The sequence below is a fragment of the Acipenser ruthenus genome, chromosome 29 (assembly GCF_902713425.1).
Source record: "Acipenser ruthenus chromosome 29, fAciRut3.2 maternal haplotype, whole genome shotgun sequence".
Lineage (NCBI taxonomy): Eukaryota > Metazoa > Chordata > Actinopteri > Acipenseriformes > Acipenseridae > Acipenser > Acipenser ruthenus.
Genome location: NC_081217.1, coordinates 545552 through 565020, shown reverse-complemented (window position 1 = coordinate 565020; position 19469 = coordinate 545552). Strand labels below are relative to the sequence as shown.

Here is a 19469-nt window from a genome sequence, read left to right as displayed (position 1 = left end):
TCTCCAGCATGTGAAACAGATTATTGCTCTCCTTAACTCTGTGGTTACACTAGCAGCCCTTGTCAGTTTTCACAGCCTAGAGCATGCCAGGCAAAGTGTTTTACCCAGTGAAACTGATTTTGTGCAACTAGAAACAGGTACACAGCCCATTTGAAAAGTACATGACACCACCCAAGTTTATTTATTTTTTTATTTATGCACACAAGAACAAAACATAAACCAGGACATAGTGTTCTGCCAACTCACATTTTTCTGCAGGAACAAAATCAGTTTGCACAAATTTAACACACCTGCTCTTGTAAACAGCATTTTCATTTGCCTTTAACAATTCAAGCGGTTAACTAAAAACACTGCTTTGCAAGACTAGTTCACATAAATTTTGTAGGTTTTTATTTTTACTATTTTTTTGTGCTTTTTTCTTCAGTGAAGCATCTTTCCCCAAAAGGTAGCAAATTCCTGCAGTTAAACAAAAACATATCAAATCAAATACATATATCTATAGCATGTTTTCTACTCTATTTGGTTCTTTGTTGCGCTGGGAGAATGCATGCATCTTCTAGTGAAGTGCTCTCCAACTAGTTTACCAACCAGCATGCAAGTTATCCAGCCATGAACTTTAAACAAATCTTATATAAAAGCACAAAGCTTTGGCACACTCTTGCTCAGCTGTTTGCATCCATGCAATACATCAAGCTCATTTAAATGTCATCTCAGCCTCATGATGCATTCTATCAAGCAAAACTAATTATTTTCTCCCACCACTTCACAATGCGTTATGCAATTGGTCTTTGTTACACAATTTAAACAGAGCATTATAATTTACCTGGACTGCACACATTATTTCTTTGGGGAGATGTCTTTAGCCTGGTGTGCCTGGAGTACAGCCACTGCCTCCTCCACCTCAACAGAAAACATACAAAAGCTATAGCCAATCACACATAGCAGCTTTTAGAATTAGTGGTGTGCAGAGCCTAGCGGTTTCAATCTCTTCCAGGGTCAGGCTTTACCTTGGTGTGCAGAGACTCAGGAGACTCTAGCATGTGCAGCAGCTCTGAGTTATCGATCTCCAGCAGCATCCCTGTGATTTTACCAGCCAGGGCCGGGTGCATTGCATGGATCAGAGGGTAGAGGCGCTCCCCTGAAAACAAGGCAAACCGCATCACAACACTGCCGCCACCTCCCCCAGTCCCTGGACCCCTTATATAAACTGCATAGCAGTTTACGAAAAAAGAAACTTGCTGTCAATTTAGAGGTCTGTCTTGGAGCCAGACTGCATAAAGCCACTATTTAAAACTATTACAGGTCCTGTGCCTTGGGATAGCTTGTATTCCACTGAGCATCCTCTACAATACAAGAGTTACTGAGCACTCATTTTCAGAATCACAGACTATCAACATACATGTTGAATTGTTATAAGGAACTATCTTATCAACTAAGTGATGTAAGCAGAAGGGCTTGCTGGTATTGTCAGCTGCTCTGGAGCAGGAACAGGATCAGACAAAGAGGACACAAGTAATCTGCATCTGACCAGTAAGAGGTAGATGCAGCGTTTCTGAATGAACCCGCTTCAGGCAAACTGAGGTTCACAAAATCACAAGGTTAATCTCACAGACATACCCAGCATCTGCTTCTGCTCCTGCAGGGGTGCCGAGGCCAGCATGGACGCAGTGAGGGGCTCCTGTCCTCGCATGTGAACAGCTGACTCCATTACCTGCAACACAAAGGGAATGAAACAGAGCTTCACTCAGGAGCAGAACTCGAGGTCTCAACACAAACAGAGTGGAGAACTTGCCAGTGTTTGGTGTTTGTGTCTCCTGAAACCTCTCCCATCTTTCCTGGCAAGATGGGCTTTCCTATTCATATGGGGCATGTTTGTGTGTCACATTCAAGACAGAACCAATAGGTCAATTAACCTGTAAGTGGTTGGCCTTCAATATTTTATTAGGTGAAGCATTTTTGTATTTTTATTTTTTTTTAAATATAAAACAAGACAAAAACATGACTTGATAGAAAATGATTTGACAATACAGCAAACAGAAGTTACCTGCTGCACAGCAAGCGGCTGAGGCATGGCGAAGACTGGCTGCACATTCCTGACTCCAGTTGAATACTTGTACTGGTTCACACCTCGGACCATTGGGCCAGGCGTTGCAGTGCGTCCTCCGGCTGTCTGGGTACCTATATTAGCTTACAGACATGGAGACCGTGACACACATGCAAAACGCATGAGCAAACAAAATACGCCTGCATCTCCACCCATCTGGTGTGCATAAAGCCCAAATGGTGACCTTAAAGAACTTGAGCAAGCATTGGATGAAAGGTTAGTAAACCAGGTACCCTTTTCCTCTTTGCACTGAACTCAAGGATGCTGCGTGCGTGTGCGTGTGTGAGCTCACTTACCCATTCTCTGCATGTTGCTCATCACACGGGGTTCCTGGGTGGATGCCTGCCTCATTGTGCTGATTGGGGTGGAAGGGCGCCTAGGAACTGCAGACCTTAAGAATGGAGGAGCTGTTTGATAAGCTGCTGTTTAGAAGGAGAAGACGAGTCAGTCAGAGTAGAAGCATCACTACACCTGCCTAACTAACTGCATCAGCCCAGGTGGACCAATTGGCGTAGCCAGTTTAGCAACTGATTTCATAGTACACACACAAGCCTACCAGCAGTGTTGCAATGCAGAATTCAAACAGGGATTGTTTCATTTCATTTTTAATCTCTTGCATGAGGAAGTTGAAAAGGGAATATATTGATTTTTTTGTTTGCTAAATTACTAAAGATAAGACCAACGACATATCTACTTTTGAATGTTAACCTGGACCAAGGAGTACAATGCTACATTGCTGCCATGGACAAGGACGTGAGAAACTCTGTTTAGTTAATTCTACTATTAAAAAAGCATGACTGGCTCACCTTGAGGTCTGGGAGGCTGCGAGGTCCAGCGAGGAGCCGGTCTGAGTGGAGTGACTGTATTCGGAGCGTAGAAAGTCCTGTTCTGGGGCTGTGGAAACATGAAAAAGGTTTCCTCAAATTACACTCAATTTAAAAGGCAAAAGTAAAAACATTTCAGCGAAAGCTATTACATTTTACACACAATGCTGTACTGTAGGATGTACTTACAAACCAGGTCATAATCTACAGTACAGTGGCTTCTCTTTGGAAATGAGAAATCACCATAAGATGTTAATGTAAACGCAAGTAAACTTATTCTAAACACAACAGCACCAGCCGTCGTCCTCGCGTTCTCTTTAGCTACGTTCCCAGAGTGGAGTAACTTGAGTACATTGCATCTCTTGGGAACTATTTGTGGAATCCATGTAAAAGCCGGCTGCAGAGCACTCTGTGGAACAGCAGCAGCAGCACCCTCTCCACACTCAGTTACCTGAGGAACAGCAGACATGAAGTACCCTGAAGACTGGTAGGACCCAGCGACCGGCCCGGGCATTGCTCGGACGCTGGCCAGTCTCTGCATGTACTGGTTGGTCAGGATTGCTTTCCGTTCCTCCTTTCGCTGGGCCAAGGCCACGTAGAGCGGCTTGGCGCTGATGATGCGTCCGTTCATTTCCGTGACGGCCTTCGTCGCCTCCTCGGGAGAGGAAAAGCAGACGAATCCAAACCCTTTACTGTGCCCTATGTCTGTCATCACCTGGAAACGATGAAAGCAGCATGGGAGATACGTACAAACATGCATATCACTCAGCTTGGAATAGGAGATGTGTGTGTGTGTGTAACGCAACGTGCCACGTCTTCACCACTCCCACCCCCATGCAGAGCAGAAAATAAAACGTGTTGCAGTGTTCAACGTGAATTCTTGATTTTTCACAAATCATTTTGTCATGCTCTCAGGGATACGGGACCCTTTACGAAACAGGTATTCCTGTGGAATCTTGTTTTAAGAGGGTTAAATTGGTTCAGGAACCCAGTGCCACTATTCTGCAAACAGCTGTTTTAAAAGGACTGGAAAACATCAATGTTACCATAACGAACAAATTGAAAAAAACTCTCCTTGTTACCAACGTTGCAGAATGCAGAACATCCAGCATGAAAAACTGAACAGCTTCCTATACATTTGAAAGCCTTTGACGATGAAGGTATTAATTTCACACATGTATAACAAGTATATCAACATGCATCTGTGCTTGGGTATTTAACACTTAAAACAATCAAAGAACACAAATTTCTGTATAGGATACCTTTACCTTTGCACTCGTGATAGTACCATAGGGTGCAAACTCTTTCCTCAGTCTTTCGTCATCTATTCCGTCATCAAGATTCTTCACGTAGAGGTTAACACCCTAGGAAAGGGAGTGATGGTAAATCCCACGTCCCTCAGAAAGGGGTCAGGGGGTTTGAAACGTGGCTCTCTGGTGCACTCCTCCTCCATACCTGGTATCGATGAATCCTCTCCTGCTTGATCTGATCAAACTTGCGCTTCAGCTCACCCTGACGCTCCAGCCTCTTCTGAGCTCGGCCCACATAAATGATCCGCCCGTTCAATTCCTTTCCATTCATCCCCTCCACAGCCTTAAAACAGGGGAGCAGGGGTATTAACCAGAGACTGTGTGCAGGCATGCAGGACGCAGACAAAGCATTACAACAGGATCTATGAGGAACGTTTACTCGTGCCTGGTTTTAGACTCAGATTAGCACAAAACTACAACTGTCACCATGACCCCACTGTATCTATTTCACAGCTCCTTACCTTCTGTGCTTCCTCATGATTCTCATAATTAACAAACCCGAACCCCCTGGAACGACCCATCTCATCCACCATCACCCTCACACTCAAGGTCCTTCCTGGAGACAATTGCAAAACACAGCACAATAAGGATACACGCGGGGGGGGGGGGGGGGGGGGGGGGCGGTGGTTACGCATCGAAACAGAAGCCCCATCTCACCGTATTGAGAAAACACTTCTCTCAGCTTCTCATCGTTCACGTCCTCCCCAAAGTTCTTGATGTACACGTTGGTGAATTCCATGGCTTTCGCACCGAATTCAGCCTCCCGCTCCCGTCTGGATTTAAAATGACCCACGAAACTGCAGGAATAAAATTTAAAAAAAGCACATCAACGTCGGTGAAGACATTAAAACTAGGGGTACTGTAAACAACGGGTCAACAAATCTCTCAACACGTACTACTGTCATATTTTGCAAAACGTAACCAAATTCTAGTTTTCCATTCTGTTTCATGTGCATCAGCGGTCCAGATAAGCACCTGCTGTTTTTACGCATAAAATATATTATATATATATATATATATATATATATATATATATATATATATATATATATATATATGTTTCAGAAACAAGCACTAAATTTAAATTGAATGCGTAAAAATACGCATAGCAATTTTGCTGCAGCTTGTCTGCCTCCCCTGAAACTTCCACTAATAACTACGTCTCCCAGAATACAATGTCGCCAGTTACTAGGAAACTGTACACAAGAAAAACCAACCCAACACACATTATCCAATCTCTGGCTAGCTCTGTTGTCTTTGCAGCCAATCGCAGGAAGAAAAAGAAATTCAACGCTACACAGGTTGAAGCTTAAACCCCCAGTCCAGCTACAAATCCAACTGGAACCATCAGAGGCAACCGCAAAAGATGCCTATAATATACAAAATGTTTTACAACTTAATGCATTTCCTTATTCTATTTGTGTATGGCTTGATATTGAAATTCTAACATGATCACTGAGTGTAATGAATGTTAAAATGTAAGTAACGTAATTAATTTGCAGAGTCCTTGTAGAACACACGCGTGGTGGTTCAGGAGTTCAAAGTAACATTGCAGTTCAAACGGAAGGCTCTTTTAATGCCTACCCCAATACCATTAAAGAGTGTACAGCATTTATCAAGATTACACATGACTTCAAGGTAGTGTTACGTTTTACTCTCTGCGTTAGAGGGCAAGTTACTCCCAGACCCAAAGCCTTATATGGAGTGCTGATGTGCATACATTATATATATATAAAAAAAAAAAAGTACTAATCTAACCTTACTTTCAAGAAAACTTAACTTGCATATAATTACCTGTTTACACCCTAATTTTCCACTGACCTAAGTATGGTCATTTCACAATTTTTCCCCATTGAACAGGAAACATGGTCTACTAGGCCAGACACCAATTCTCTACCTGTCTCTAGGCTGTGCAAAGACAAGATGTTAAGACTTGGAAACATTTTATATATAAAACAACTCTACAGTACTTTCACATGAAGGGCGGAGTACAGCAGTGGCATCACGGTAAGCCACATTCTTCCCTATACTTTAAAAGGTGATTTAGAAGGTGGAAAGGCAAGGTAGCCTCTAATGCATGCATGAGCAATCACCAGGTGCCGTTCTCAAAACATCCATGAGACACCGTGCAACACTCCTATACTCAGCCCTTCGATTGTTTCATAACTTTAATAAGCAAGGAGGGAATCCCCAGACCCTTTTGTAAGCAAGGAGGGAATCCCCAGACCCTTTCATAAGCAAGGAGGGAATCTCCAGATCCTTTAATACAGCTGTACAACTCTTCTTATTCTACTAATGTTAAACTCCACTTTGGTCTACAATAACCTAATGTTTCAAAGTCAGTTTCTTACCTCCAATTTATTATTATTATTTTTATTATTATTATTATTATTATTTTTATTATTTTTATTATTTTTATTATTTTTATTATTTTTATTATTTTTATTTTTTTTATTATTTTTATTATTTTTATTATTTTTATTATTTTTATTATTTTTATTATTATACACTTGATTTAGTGTTACTGCTCCCACGCAGAGGGGCCAGTGATCATTCGAATAGGGAGGCAAGATCATAGATTTTAAATCCTTACGACTGCAGATTTGATAGAGGTCTCCCAACTTGATTAGCAGCTTCATCCAATACCTACACTTTACGATCATTGAGCAGCATTCCATTCATAGTTTCAATGGCTCTGTTCGCTGCTTCGTGCGTTTCAAAATGAACAAAACCATACCCTTTCGATCCATTTTCATCACACACTACCTACAAAAACACAAAGACACAGGGGAAATGTCAAATTAAAACATGCACATCATACACTGGGAGCATGAGCGAGTGGCAGCTCTGCAAAATTACTGACACAAATTACATTGTTTTTGTACGATACCCACAATGTTTACCTGGAGAATCGTAGAATACAGCTGTGTAAAGAATATGAACCAGCATCTCAAAGTGTTTGGTATTTACCATCTGGAAACCAAAAAAAGTCACATGGACAACAAAATGGCAGCCGTAATATGTCAAAAAGAAAGTTACAACAGCAACCCTTTACCAACCTGGAGAATCCCAAAACACATCATCCACCTACAAGGGTTATAATAAAAACCTTTAAGAGATCTCAATCCAGCGCTCTCAACCCTCCTCCTGCTCCACATCACTACACATCATCCACCGACAAGGGTTATAATAAAAACCTTGTAAAGAGACCTCAATCCAGCGCTCAACCCTCCTCCTGCTGCTCCACATCATCCACCTACAGGGGTTATAATAAAAACCTTGTGACGAGACCTCAATCCAGCACTCTCAACCCTCCTCCTGCTCCACATCACTACACATCATCCACCTACAAGGGTTATAATAAAAACCTTTAAGAGATCTCAATCCAGCGCTCTCAACCCTCCTCCTGCTCCACATCACTACACATCATCCACCGACAAGGGTTATAATAAAAACCTTGTGAAGAGACCTCAATGCAGCACACTCAACCCTCCTCCTGCTGCTCCACATCATCCACCTACAGGGGTTATAATAAAAACCTTGTGAAGAGACCTCAATCCAGCGCTCTCAACCCTCCTCCTGCTCCACATCACAACACATCATCCACCTACAAGGGTTATAATAAAAACCTTGTGTAGAGACCTCAATCCAGCGCTCTCAACCCTCCTCCTGCTCCACATCACTACACATCATCCACTTACAAGGGTTATAATAAAAACCTTGTGAAGAGACCTCAATCCAGTGCTCTCAACCCTCCTCCTGCTCCACATCATCCACCTGCAAGGGTTATAATAAAAACCTTGTGACGAGACCTCAATCCAGCGCTCTCAACCCTCCTCCTGCTCCACATCACTACACATCATCCACTTACAAGGGTTATAATAAAAACCTTGTGAAGAGACCTCAATCCAGTGCTCTCAACCCTCCTCCTGCTCCACATCATCCACCTGCAAGGGTTATAATAAAAACCTTGTGACGAGACCTCAATCCAGCGCTCTCAACCCTCCTCCTGCTCCACATCACTACACATCATCCACCTACAGGGGTTATAATAAAAACCTTGTGAAGAGACCTCAATCCAGCGCTCTCAACCCTCCTCCTGCTCCACTACACAACACAGTTCTACATCGTAGATGAGCTGCATTGTAAACCCTGTCGCACACGACACACAATGCCTCTTCTCTGGAGGTCCCTTACCTTGCAGGACAAGATATTCCCGAAGGCAGAGAATGTATCATACAGAGCCTTGTTGTCGATGGATTCATCCATATTCTTAATGAATATATTCCCAACTCCAGACTTCCGCAGACCCGGATCACGCTGCGACCACATTATTCGGATCGGCCTGCCTTTAATGACTTCATAATTCATCGTGTCCAAAGCGCATTCAGCTGGGGAAGAGAGCACAAACATACACATGATTATTATTAAAAACAAGGTCTGGGCCATACTGTACATGCATCCTTTCTTAATCTCCAGGGGTCTGACACTGAATCTGGCCACATGTTAAAGGAGCATGTGGTCTAAACTAAGCCCCTAGCACCAGAGCTCAATTTGGCAGTTCCTGTGTCAAATGCTTTTTTGTATGCAATACAAAGTGATTCCTAAACATTGACTTGTTCTGTGTAATCTTTTGAACCCTCACCCCTCCCCCCTGCCACCATACAGTGTTTGTATTAATCCTTCCACCCCCAGGCACTATGTTAAATATACAGCACCAAGGATATGGAAAACATGTAATAAAAATAAGTCTCTTCCTATAAAAACTAATAAGCTTTGAACTCGCCATCCGCTGGCTGCTGGAAGTTGATGTAGGCGTATCCCAGGGATCTTCGGGTAATGATGTCACGACAAACTCGGATCGACATGATTGGTCCAGCTGGAGAGAACTTCTGGTACAGCATGGCTTCTGTGACATCAGCGTGCAGGTCTCCAACGTACAGAGAGGCGAGGGGGTACCCGGGGCCACTGCTGTTCATGGTGGACGTCCTGTGAAAATATCAAGTGTCTGGGGCAGTCCTGAATTCACACACACGCACCTGAACAACAAGTGTTGTAAATGTTTAAGCAGTGAACTAAGACACTGCTTAGATACTACATTTATCTGAAACTATTTTATAAGGATATGGCTTGACCGCCTATCCCCTAAAAAAAAAAAAAAAAAATAACCTAATATGAGACTTTGATAAACCACTGCAATGAAATAGGGTGTGAAAAATCCATGTAAAATGCATTACAAACATCAGTTTTAATCAGTGATTGAAGAATATCAGCCTTGGTACATGTTTGGTACAGGGGGAATTATAAAAGGGAGTTGGAGTCTTCAGCTCTGCTGTGGGGATAAGCGTTTTCAACACTGCCACCCTTGGAAGGTGTTGAATCACTGATGTGAGAGAGTTCTGTTCTGCGGGTCATAAGCACATGGTGCCCATAGCAATCTGTTAAAATGGAAAACACTGGTGGACTGACTGCTACAGCGGATTCAGTTCAAGCGATGACATGCTGCTGTGTGGCTTCACCCCCTGCCAAATGAATTGGTTTTTTCCACAAAGTGGCAAGTCAAATTAACGTTGTATTCTTCTGTTAAGCTGCAAGTGATCCGTAATGCACAAAACTGTACTTGTAAACGTAATGTAACCCCCAATACACACCCTACACTGACTGTATCTGTATCTACACACTGCTCACATTGGTAATAAACACACTCAACGGAAATGCAAGGGCAGCGTTAAGAAACGGCTGCAATGATCCAGTCACATTCAGGGCCGCTGTCGACACTGAGAAGGCGTCATGTTAACGTTTTAACTTAGTTTATGCCTGAATACACAGCAGCATACAAGTACATTTCACCCGGCACACGGTTTATTAATATTAGCGTGACGTGCTCAACTTGTGAACAGCAGAACTAGATACGACGCTACGGTCGTAGTGAATAAGCGTGTGCCAGATTTCCATTCCTGTTACCGATTAAAATGCATTTGTTTTTTTGGTATACAGAAATATAAGTTCATTAATTCACTCTTAAAACAAACAAACAAACAAACAAACAAACAAACAAACAAACAAACAAACAAACATAATAAACGAGTGTACCTTGTACCGTATCACACGAAAGGGCCTTTCACCCCAAACGCTCGCGTCAGTCAGGCGTAAAAATATATTTATTTTATAATACTGACACACTATGCGTATGAAGATGCATCATTTTCACTTGTGTAATTACGATAATGTATGCAATACCGACCCGGTTTTTATGAAATAAATAATTGTAAACTAAAACAAAACAAAAAAGTTACAGAAATTAACTTGACCAAAAAGTTAAAATCAGTCTAGTCTAGTGATTGTTAATAACCGATAAACTGATTTTTATATAAGCTGGGTTTTGTATTTACAGCAATATTAATAAAGTTACCGTAAGATGTTAAACATTTTATTAAAGTCGACGCTGGAATAGAATTTAAAACTATTTCTTATAAACAAACACAACACATGATTTCAATACAAAACAGTCTTGTGATTTAACTTACCTGCTAATGGATGAGGTTTAGGGACGGGGGAGGGGGGAATAAACTTCGGGTATGCTTCACTTGAAGAGGAGTTGTTTCTTTTTTAATTTTTTTTATATATTTTTTTTAATTTTTATTTTATTTTATTTACCTGTACTTAAGCCATTTCCCTTCCACTCCAATCCCAAACAAGTCTCCTCTACCTCCGTTAATTTATAACCTTCCGCTCACGACTTCGGTCACTCCCACGCTTCGAAAATAAACAGTTCCATTAGCCAACAAATCATTTAAAGGGACGCCTTTTTATTTTAAATTAATGCGTGCCGATGTACGGTCATACATGGAGATGGACTATTTCAATACGTTTAATTAACTGTTCGTGTTTTATAAGAATTTGCTGATGTGGCTTGACGAATATATATATATGTGTGTGTGTGTGTTAATTTAACGTGAAGATGTGCGTAAACGTGTAGATTTAAGACACAATCGAGTCAAAATATTTGCAATGATCAACTCTATTGTATGTCTTTACCTGGTTAAATAAAGGTGTGAATTGAATTTAATTGAATGTTTTAGTTTTTTATTTATTTACATGACAATTTCCATTCTCTTAACGAGTTTTACCTCTGAAATGTGATTAAACTGTTGCAATTTCCACTGACTGTATTTATAAACATCACCCCTTCATTTCAGTGCGGTTCAGTTTGCTACCTTCAGTTACATTTAATACAATCTTTAGGTACTGACGTGTTTGAAATATTAAATCTGATCTTAAAATAGTGTTTCATACTCAAACAATATATTTTGGCCAGATATCATTCGATAATAGGTGTTGCTCTTCAAGGGACTTTATAGCAGCTCGAAGTTCCACTGTTCCGTTTTCACCACCCAGGTAAACCATTGCCCTGCCAGAGTGAATGGACACAGAGCTCAGGTAAAAACGGCCTTCACAATACATTCTATGCAGCACCATACCAAAACATGACCTATACCGAATCCTACTTATACGTCAAGTTCTTCGGACTTCCCTGGTACACCTTGGCAGCAGTCATTTCCAGTGCTTTCCTGTGATGTTGCATGACGATCAAGAAACCCGTATGTTTGTGCCATGCTTGTTGTGTGGTTTCACGTGGCAGTAAGTACTCAGATACTGCAGAACAGCAATGCCAAGCTACAGTGGTACACCATGCTGTGGTATCCTGATGTTGCACAAGACCTCGCCTAGCCATCCCTTTGTAGCTGTCATTCTGCAAAACTGATGCAACCAGATCTCTGCAGTCTGCACTGTAGTTAGGCTTACCTTTACCCAGGCTGCTTCTATCAATCAGACTAATGCAGATATAACAGGAGTTCATTGTATAAAATGTGAAGTCTCTTGTACAGAATATGAAGAATCAAAATGTGCTTGTAGAATTTTTTTTCCTTCATTTTTTTACAACTGAAAAAGATACATTGTAGGGAAGAGATACTTGACATATATATGTAAGAACTGTGACAGCAAATACACAGTAGATGGTGTTCACCACTATTAGTACATTTAAATGTACCTGACAAAGTCTGAACACCATTTGATTCCAATTAAGACACACATCAGTGAAGCAAATATATTCTGAAGACATTGGCTTTCTAAAAGATGTTAGTGACAGCGACAATTAAAACATTTTCTTTTTTAACAAGAGAAAGCAGGAAAATTCTGAACTGATAAAATTTTATTTCACTTTGAATTGTCTTTTACACTTTCCTGATTTACATGTAAGGTGAAACTAGAACGGTTTTAAAAGACATACACAAATCTAGTATTACGTCAATAACCAGGTATTGAAATTTTTTTTTTTTTTGTAGTTGTTTTTCAATTTTTTTTTTCAGCTAAACTATTTTCACAACCACGTGCGCGCTAGCCGATAAAACCGTCACAGAAGCAAACTTTAGGCAGAATACTGGTCAGTAAAAACAAAGCAAAAAGAGCTACCAGATATACAGACAGGCTCCGTCCCACATTCACTACTGCATTTATCAAGCATAGAATATGAACTGCCATTTGTTCAGCTAGAAGGGAGATTTTATTCAGTGCATGAAACATCGTCTTCAGCAGACGAGACTGACGGACACATGAATTCTACATCTAAGTGGAATGTTATGGAGGTGGCATGGTATTGTGACACTAAATATTTCAACTTTTCAAGTTCAACAGGATGTTAAAGATCCATTTTAATCCTTTACTTGGAGCAGACAGGTACGGTATTACTAAAGAAATGCTCACTGCCTTGTTTTTCAAGACTTTCTATTCCAAACTCAACACATGTTCAAGTCAGTGGTCAAATAGGTTTGCCCATTTCTTGCCTGTTCAGGATTCAAATAAATAGTCTTTGTTCGAGACCACACCAGTCTAGCAACCGACTTGCACTAGGAATCCAATTACAAAAAAAATAAAAAATACAAATAAAAAAGGGGACACTTTCCTAGCAATCAGGTTAACTTTCAGCTTTTTAAGAATCCAAACTCATTTTAGTCCGTTCAGGCTGTCAGGATAAGGCCTTTATCATTGTGTTTCAAATAAAGCATGGCTGGAATTAGTTAAACGGTTATACTGTTACTAAACGCAAGCAGCTTCACAATGTTACTGTATAAGACTTATTTAAATCATTTAAATGTACTTTTCATAATTGCTATCACTGAAAACCACAACGAATAATCTCATCAAGGGTAAAAATAAAAATGAAGAAAACAACAAGAGCAGCTTGTTTACTTCACTGGTGACAGCAGCTTTAATTGAATTCCATGTACCCTGACAGGTCGCTCAGCACATGCTCCACAGCGCCTTTAAAAAGTTACTCTTTGTGATGTTCATGCCTTGATGGGGTGTTTTATAGACTGTCACATCCAGAATGACAAAACCTGGGGTCCCCCGTTTTGTAAAACATGTCAAATCAAATTGAGAACATGAGCACTCAGCAATCTGCACATTTCTCAGTGTCACAATACAGCCTTTTAAACCTTTCTGTATGCGCCGACAGCAGAATTGTACTCTGTACTGCTACCCAAGTACAGAACCATGCATGCATTTTATAAACCAGAAGGGATTTACAACCAAAAAAAAAGAAAAAAAAGACAAAAGAATAAAAACTAAAAATACAAAACTAAGCATCACAGTGTTTGGTGAAAATAAACCTGCTGTTTAATTACCTTCCAATAAAACCTGCAAATGCCACGACATTTTACACTATAAAAACTGATGTAACAAAAAAAAAAAAAAATAATAATAATAATAATAATTGATGAACACTATAAAGCCAAACTTGCTAGGTTCTTCCAAAAGAAAATAAATGAAAAAAAAAAAATTAAAACAGAAAAAAGCCTCAACGTAAAGACCTGGTGTAATTTACAAACAAAACAAAAAGATGATGTGAGCCTGCTAACAACTGGAGTTGTCACCCTGTAACCAGTGAGGGATCTGAGAAGGGTACAGTTGATAGGTCAGGTACAATTCATGCTGCTTGTCATACAGAAGGGGAAAGATCCTGGTGGAGCAGAGGATGGGCTGGATGTGTGTAAGATAAAGAGTGGGAGTGGATAGACAGTGAAGCGTGGCACCCATTAGTTCTCTCCTTCGCCAGCATCCCCTTCATCTCCCTGGTTTTCTGATGTCCACAGCTAGAGAACGGAAAAAGAAATGATTAAATGTTACAAAGCTACCAAACCCATGGCAGTAAAATGTATTCATGCACTCAATGGCTGCATTTTATTTTGCATACTATATGTACATTAAATGCCAGCACTGAGTGTCAAGTTGCAGTTGAAAGCTGCAGGTCAATATTTGACTTGGAGACAAGTCAATTATACCCGCCTCAAAAATACAAACAGAATTTTTATCAAGTACTTTACGTTTGGTTTCACAGATCCGGACTACCATCCAGGACTACTTTACCTAAAGTAACTTTAGCAACAGTGCTAATCAGTGTCTGTGAAACCAGTGGATAAGAAATATAAAAGGACATGCCTTAACACTGTGAACTCCACATAGGTGTTGGCTTGTGTTTAACACACAACATCATTCATATCAGTATTTCATGAATATGCTAGTGGTTTGCAGACTGGGTACTCTATCAGATGTAACTGTGCTACGATTAAAGTCAGAGGGTCAGACTCGGTGGTCTGGAGTGTCACGTCTGGGTGTGGTCTCCTTGTTCTACAGTTTCCAGGTTACATTACACAAGTTACAGTGCAACACATGTTCTAGAAATTCAAGTGGGTCAGGTCAGTTTAATTGTGCAGTGCTAAATACATGGTTTGGACAGGAGGGGATAAATAAAACAGCTGTTCTGAGTGTGCAGACTGAGGGGCAAAACTACATTTAGAAACGTGCATTTGAATCACAGTGAGAAATTCAGGATCTATTTACAACTCAATAGCTAGTCGCTTGGGTAATGAACAGGCCACCTGTTATTTCCACAATGAATATTCCATAGGATTAATGGTGAAGGGCATGGACAGTGCACTGATGAAGAACAGATAGACATCTGAACTGAAAATGTATTGTATTTATGAGCTGATCTATCTGAATCCATTAAACAGTAACAATCTGAATAATAAAGACAGCTTTAAAGCTGTCCAAGTAAATATAGGAGAACTTTTCCCCACGCTGACAGATATTTACATTACACGATTCTTACCATCCCCATAAACAGATGTGCTGGAATTACTTTACAGCTGTTAACAACGCAATCAGCAAAACAAGCTGTTAACCTGCTGGAACCTTTGGTCAACTTCCTAGAGATACAAACAATACTTACAGTGAGGTTGTCCCTTAGTAGCTGCATGATCAGGGTGCTGTCTTTGTACGAATCCTCATTCAAGGTATCCAGTTCAGCAATTGCTTCATCAAAAGCCTAAAAAAGAACCACTAGTGTAAACTTGCCAAACACATACACAATGTAAAAACACTACCAATGGATCTTAGTTATCATTCACCCTCAACACAACTAGAAAACAAAAACATTTACAGAAATGAAAGACAGCCTTACCACTCCACTGCTCTACATAGCATGCAGTTAAAGACTTGCAATAGCATGGCACAGACAGGAGGGGGTGCCATTCAAATCTAATGACTGCTTCAATGGCACTTCACATTGACTTTTTTTTTTTTTTTGGCAAGTGTTCACAGCCTTCTGTAATGTGCTGTCTAACGGTACTCACAGTCTTTGCCAAGCTGCAGGCCTGCTCAGGAGAGTTGAGGATTTCATAGTAGAACACGGAGAAGTTGAGAGCCAGCCCGAGTCGGATCGGGTGTGTGGGCTGCATCTCCTTCTTGCTGATCTCGAAGGCCTCCTGGTAAGCCTGCTGAGAATTCTCAACTGTGGCTTCAATAATAAGATAAAGGTAGGGAGACAAGTTTATAGCAAACCCTGCAACGGCCTTGACCGTCAAGCACTTACTATTTAAAAACAATGACAATCTTGTAATAGTATAGGTTTTAACAGCTACAACATTTAACATGTGAAAATAGGCTTACTGTATTATAAGAATCTACCATAGTGTGGTACGGGATAAACCACTTCTAAGACATGCTTGAACTCCTCTGAATGACAAGATATTTTTAGTTCACTTCAATCAAACACCATGTCATTTAACAAGGTTAAAACTGATGCTGGGATTACACCACCCCAGCACACAGTGCTCCTTCGTTAGTTCTATAGATGGTGAAATAGCGAGGGAGCGCAGTTATCATGCATTATATACTTACTCTTCTTCAAATCCCCGGAGGCCACTTCAGAGAGATATCTGTAATAATCCCCTTTCATTTTCAGGTAGAAAACCTTGCTTTCTGCCTGGGTAGCATTGGCAATGAGGTACTTGTCAAGAAGACCCTAAAAATCAGGAGAAAAACAATGAATGAATGAATGAATATATACAAATAACAAAATGACCCAAAGGAAGAAGAAAAGCAGAGGTCTCATTCGTGTGATGATATTAAAACCTGAAATGCGCCTCCCACGCCTTTCCTTCCTTTTTCTTTTTATACTGCAGTTCTCTTTCTTGTTACACTATAATCCTGTGCAATGTTCCTGCGGTTCTCTCCAAGCTCACCAGCACATCGTTGCAGATATCCTGCAGCTCAGCCTCGATCTTCTCACGGTACTCGCGGGCCATCTGCTGTTTCTTCTCGTTGCCCTCGGTTTTTTGTTCAATGCTGGAGATGACTCTCCAGGAGGAGCGGCGGGCTCCCACCACGTTCTTGTAGGCGACGGACAGCAGGTTCCTCTCCTCGTTGGAGAGCTCGTGCCCCTGTTCAGTCACTGCCTTCATGGCAGCAGCCATGTCATCATAGCGCTCTGCCTGCTCGGCCAGCTTAGCTTTCTGTACCAGATCACTCTTATCCATCTCAGAACTGAAAGGAACAGAGAAACCAATCTCTTACAAACCCTTTATCTTGGCTACGGATGCTGCTGTTAGCAACCTGTGTCAAGAACAGGGAGCCTCCAACCCTGGTCATCAATGACTAAAAAACTAGAACACGTGTTAATCTTGACTAATTAAGCAAATCGGTTCAATTAAGTAACAGAGCTCGGCTGAAACAAAACCCAGAAGACCCTGTAGCTCTCCAGCACCAGGGCAGAACACTTCTGATTTAGAAGGTCCTTCCACCATGTTCTATTACGCTGTATCTTTGCTTGCATTTTTATTTTTTTTTAATTGTTTTTCTAAATATTGCACACATCACTAAACAGAATAAAGCTCCCCCCCCCCCCCCCCCCCCAAATGAAAGGCCCCCGAAGGGTTTCTGCATTTCTATAAGGTTTATTTATACTTGTATTTCTTTGTTTTACCCTCCATGCATGCATGTATGTAAAGGCATAGATCATTATTATTCTATTTATAGCATGTATCAATCTTTACTACCCTGAACTTAAATTATTCAAATTTGCCAATATCATCCATCCATCCAAATCAGTTTTCAGATTTAAAAAGAACCCTGCGATGTAATTTTAAAATGAGCTCTTTCTTGGTATGCTCCCAATCTGACCTTTTATTGAAAATAATCTGCTATGGTGCTTCAAATATGCATCCTCTTTTTTATTAATTTAATTTCTAGTTGTATAGTTTGTAGTCTTATTGGTATTTGGTCCATGTCACTCATGACTCAAATTTGAAATATCAAAATATATCCTTGTCACCAATGTCCAAAAATGTAGTCTTAAATATTTTTGAAGGGCTGATTATTATGTTAATTTAAGTCAAGAGATTGATGTCTGATATGCATGCAGATCTTAAAACACGCTATGCTAGGGAGCTACAGTAATAGCTACCAAGGGACTGTGTCCATAGGTATGTAATGCGGTAGCAACGGTCAAATGGGCGAAGATGGCAACTAATCTGAGGTGTGATCAGTCAAACTACCAGCGATGTGGGGTTTACAAACCAGCTGAGACGACAGCAGGGTTTTAAAATGCCCCGGACAGGATATGAACAGATACATTAACGGTAAACTTCGAATAAATGTGCTAAACTTATATTAACTAACATTAATCTGAATTAATAATAGCAATAATAATTAATTAAACAAACGATATTTATTTATAGATATATATTTGACAGTTCTGCGATATCTGCATTTGCAATCTGACAGACTAAAAACAAAACCAGCGTATCCAAATTTAGTAAGGATTTTAAAGCTAGGCCACGGCAGAAATGAGCGTGTTAGTACTTCTCCGTGGACACATGATTGAGAGATTGTACACTATCCTGTGAGGCAAAATGCCACGCCAGATCAGGCTTTCCACGCCACAATGTATAACAAATATAAATAGTCGTATTTTCTATTTGATTGAATCACTGGTACATTTTATTATTTTAATTAAATAAAACATTTGACAATTGATCGGTAAATTTAAAAAAGGGTGCAGTTAATAATACGATTATCCCTACGAGAAAATAAGAGATGACGACTAAAAGACCGTCGTTCATTTCGGAAACAAGACGAGTCTGGTATATAATTTCCTTAGTCCTGTGTGGTCATGCTAATTCGTAATGCCGCACTCAAATATTTTTACGCCCCGTTTTTTTCTATATTGCCCTAGTTAAAATATAACCCCCCAAAGGGCTCCCCGCAATCGCCACCTAGCTTAGACTGTGCCTAACTCTACCGACTGCTACACATCGGTGGCATTTTTTTAAAATTTGTTTTTTTACTGTTGCTCGTTATGCTGTACAGTATAGGCCCGGTCTTTCAAGCGCTGTCACCGACATTAATACGCGAAGTTGTCATCAGAATCGCCGCACGATCACTCCAGATACCCACGTTAGAAACACCTGGAGCTCAGATTCCAAACCAGTATGACTTCTCCTTGTAATATCGCCCGGCTCTCCCGGTTTAATCAATTTCAGGAACCGCTCCTGGCTGTGATATTCACTGCACGGCCTAAGTGCTTGCTCCGAGCCCAAACCACAATAGACACCTCTTCCCTCCCCTCCCTCAGACACGGTATTACCGCCCTTTGTGTTCATGTTAAACCCCAATACCCCAGCCGCGACACGTTCAGGTGTCGTGAGGCAGGTCACACGCAGTGGAACTCACGTATTTAATGCGCTTTTATTTCTGCTTTTATTTCTGGACGTTGGGAGTCTCTTTCTCCGTCCTCCGTCTTGCTCTTCGGGATCTTCAGGGCAGTACCACTTCCGCTTGCACCGGCACTTCCGCTTCCTCTAAACCCCGCCCCTCCCCCGCCAG

At 40.8% G+C, this 19469-nt stretch overlaps 2 protein-coding genes across 6 annotated transcripts; both read right to left on the bottom strand.

Annotated features, from left to right (window-relative positions):
* Positions 1-15: 15 nt before the first annotated feature.
* Positions 16-10974, bottom strand: LOC117428217 (embryonic polyadenylate-binding protein A-like). 4 transcript variants are annotated; one of them, XM_059003787.1, is made up of 16 exons: positions 10896-10974; positions 9025-9227; positions 8436-8629; positions 6889-7004; positions 4896-5035; positions 4700-4794; positions 4384-4521; positions 4197-4292; positions 3380-3643; positions 2911-2998; positions 2401-2526; positions 2045-2187; positions 1618-1711; positions 1008-1138; positions 824-900; positions 16-456 (listed from the first exon to the last, which is right to left on the bottom strand). In XM_059003787.1, the coding sequence occupies exons 2-15, from the start codon at positions 9215-9217 to the stop codon at positions 838-840; spliced, it is 1881 nt and encodes a 626-aa protein (XP_058859770.1). In that variant the 5' UTR covers positions 9218-9227; positions 10896-10974; the 3' UTR covers positions 16-456; positions 824-837. The 4 variants fall into 4 exon arrangements, with proteins under 4 accessions (XP_058859770.1, XP_058859771.1, XP_034761178.1 ...); XM_059003788.1 differs by having other exon boundaries at positions 2045-2178; positions 10766-10953; XM_034905287.2 differs by having other exon boundaries at positions 10766-10952.
* A 1461-nt stretch (positions 10975-12435) lies between these two features.
* Positions 12436-19469, bottom strand: LOC117431919 (14-3-3 protein beta/alpha-1). 2 transcript variants are annotated; one of them, XM_034053185.3, is made up of 6 exons: positions 19317-19469; positions 16829-17129; positions 16485-16608; positions 15938-16104; positions 15535-15630; positions 12436-14395 (listed from the first exon to the last, which is right to left on the bottom strand). In XM_034053185.3, exons 2-6 carry the CDS (start codon positions 17120-17122, stop codon positions 14339-14341), a joined length of 738 nt encoding a protein of 245 aa, XP_033909076.1. In that variant the 5' UTR covers positions 17123-17129; positions 19317-19469; the 3' UTR covers positions 12436-14338. The 2 variants fall into 2 exon arrangements, with proteins under 2 accessions (XP_033909076.1, XP_033909086.1); XM_034053195.3 differs by having other exon boundaries at positions 15938-16101.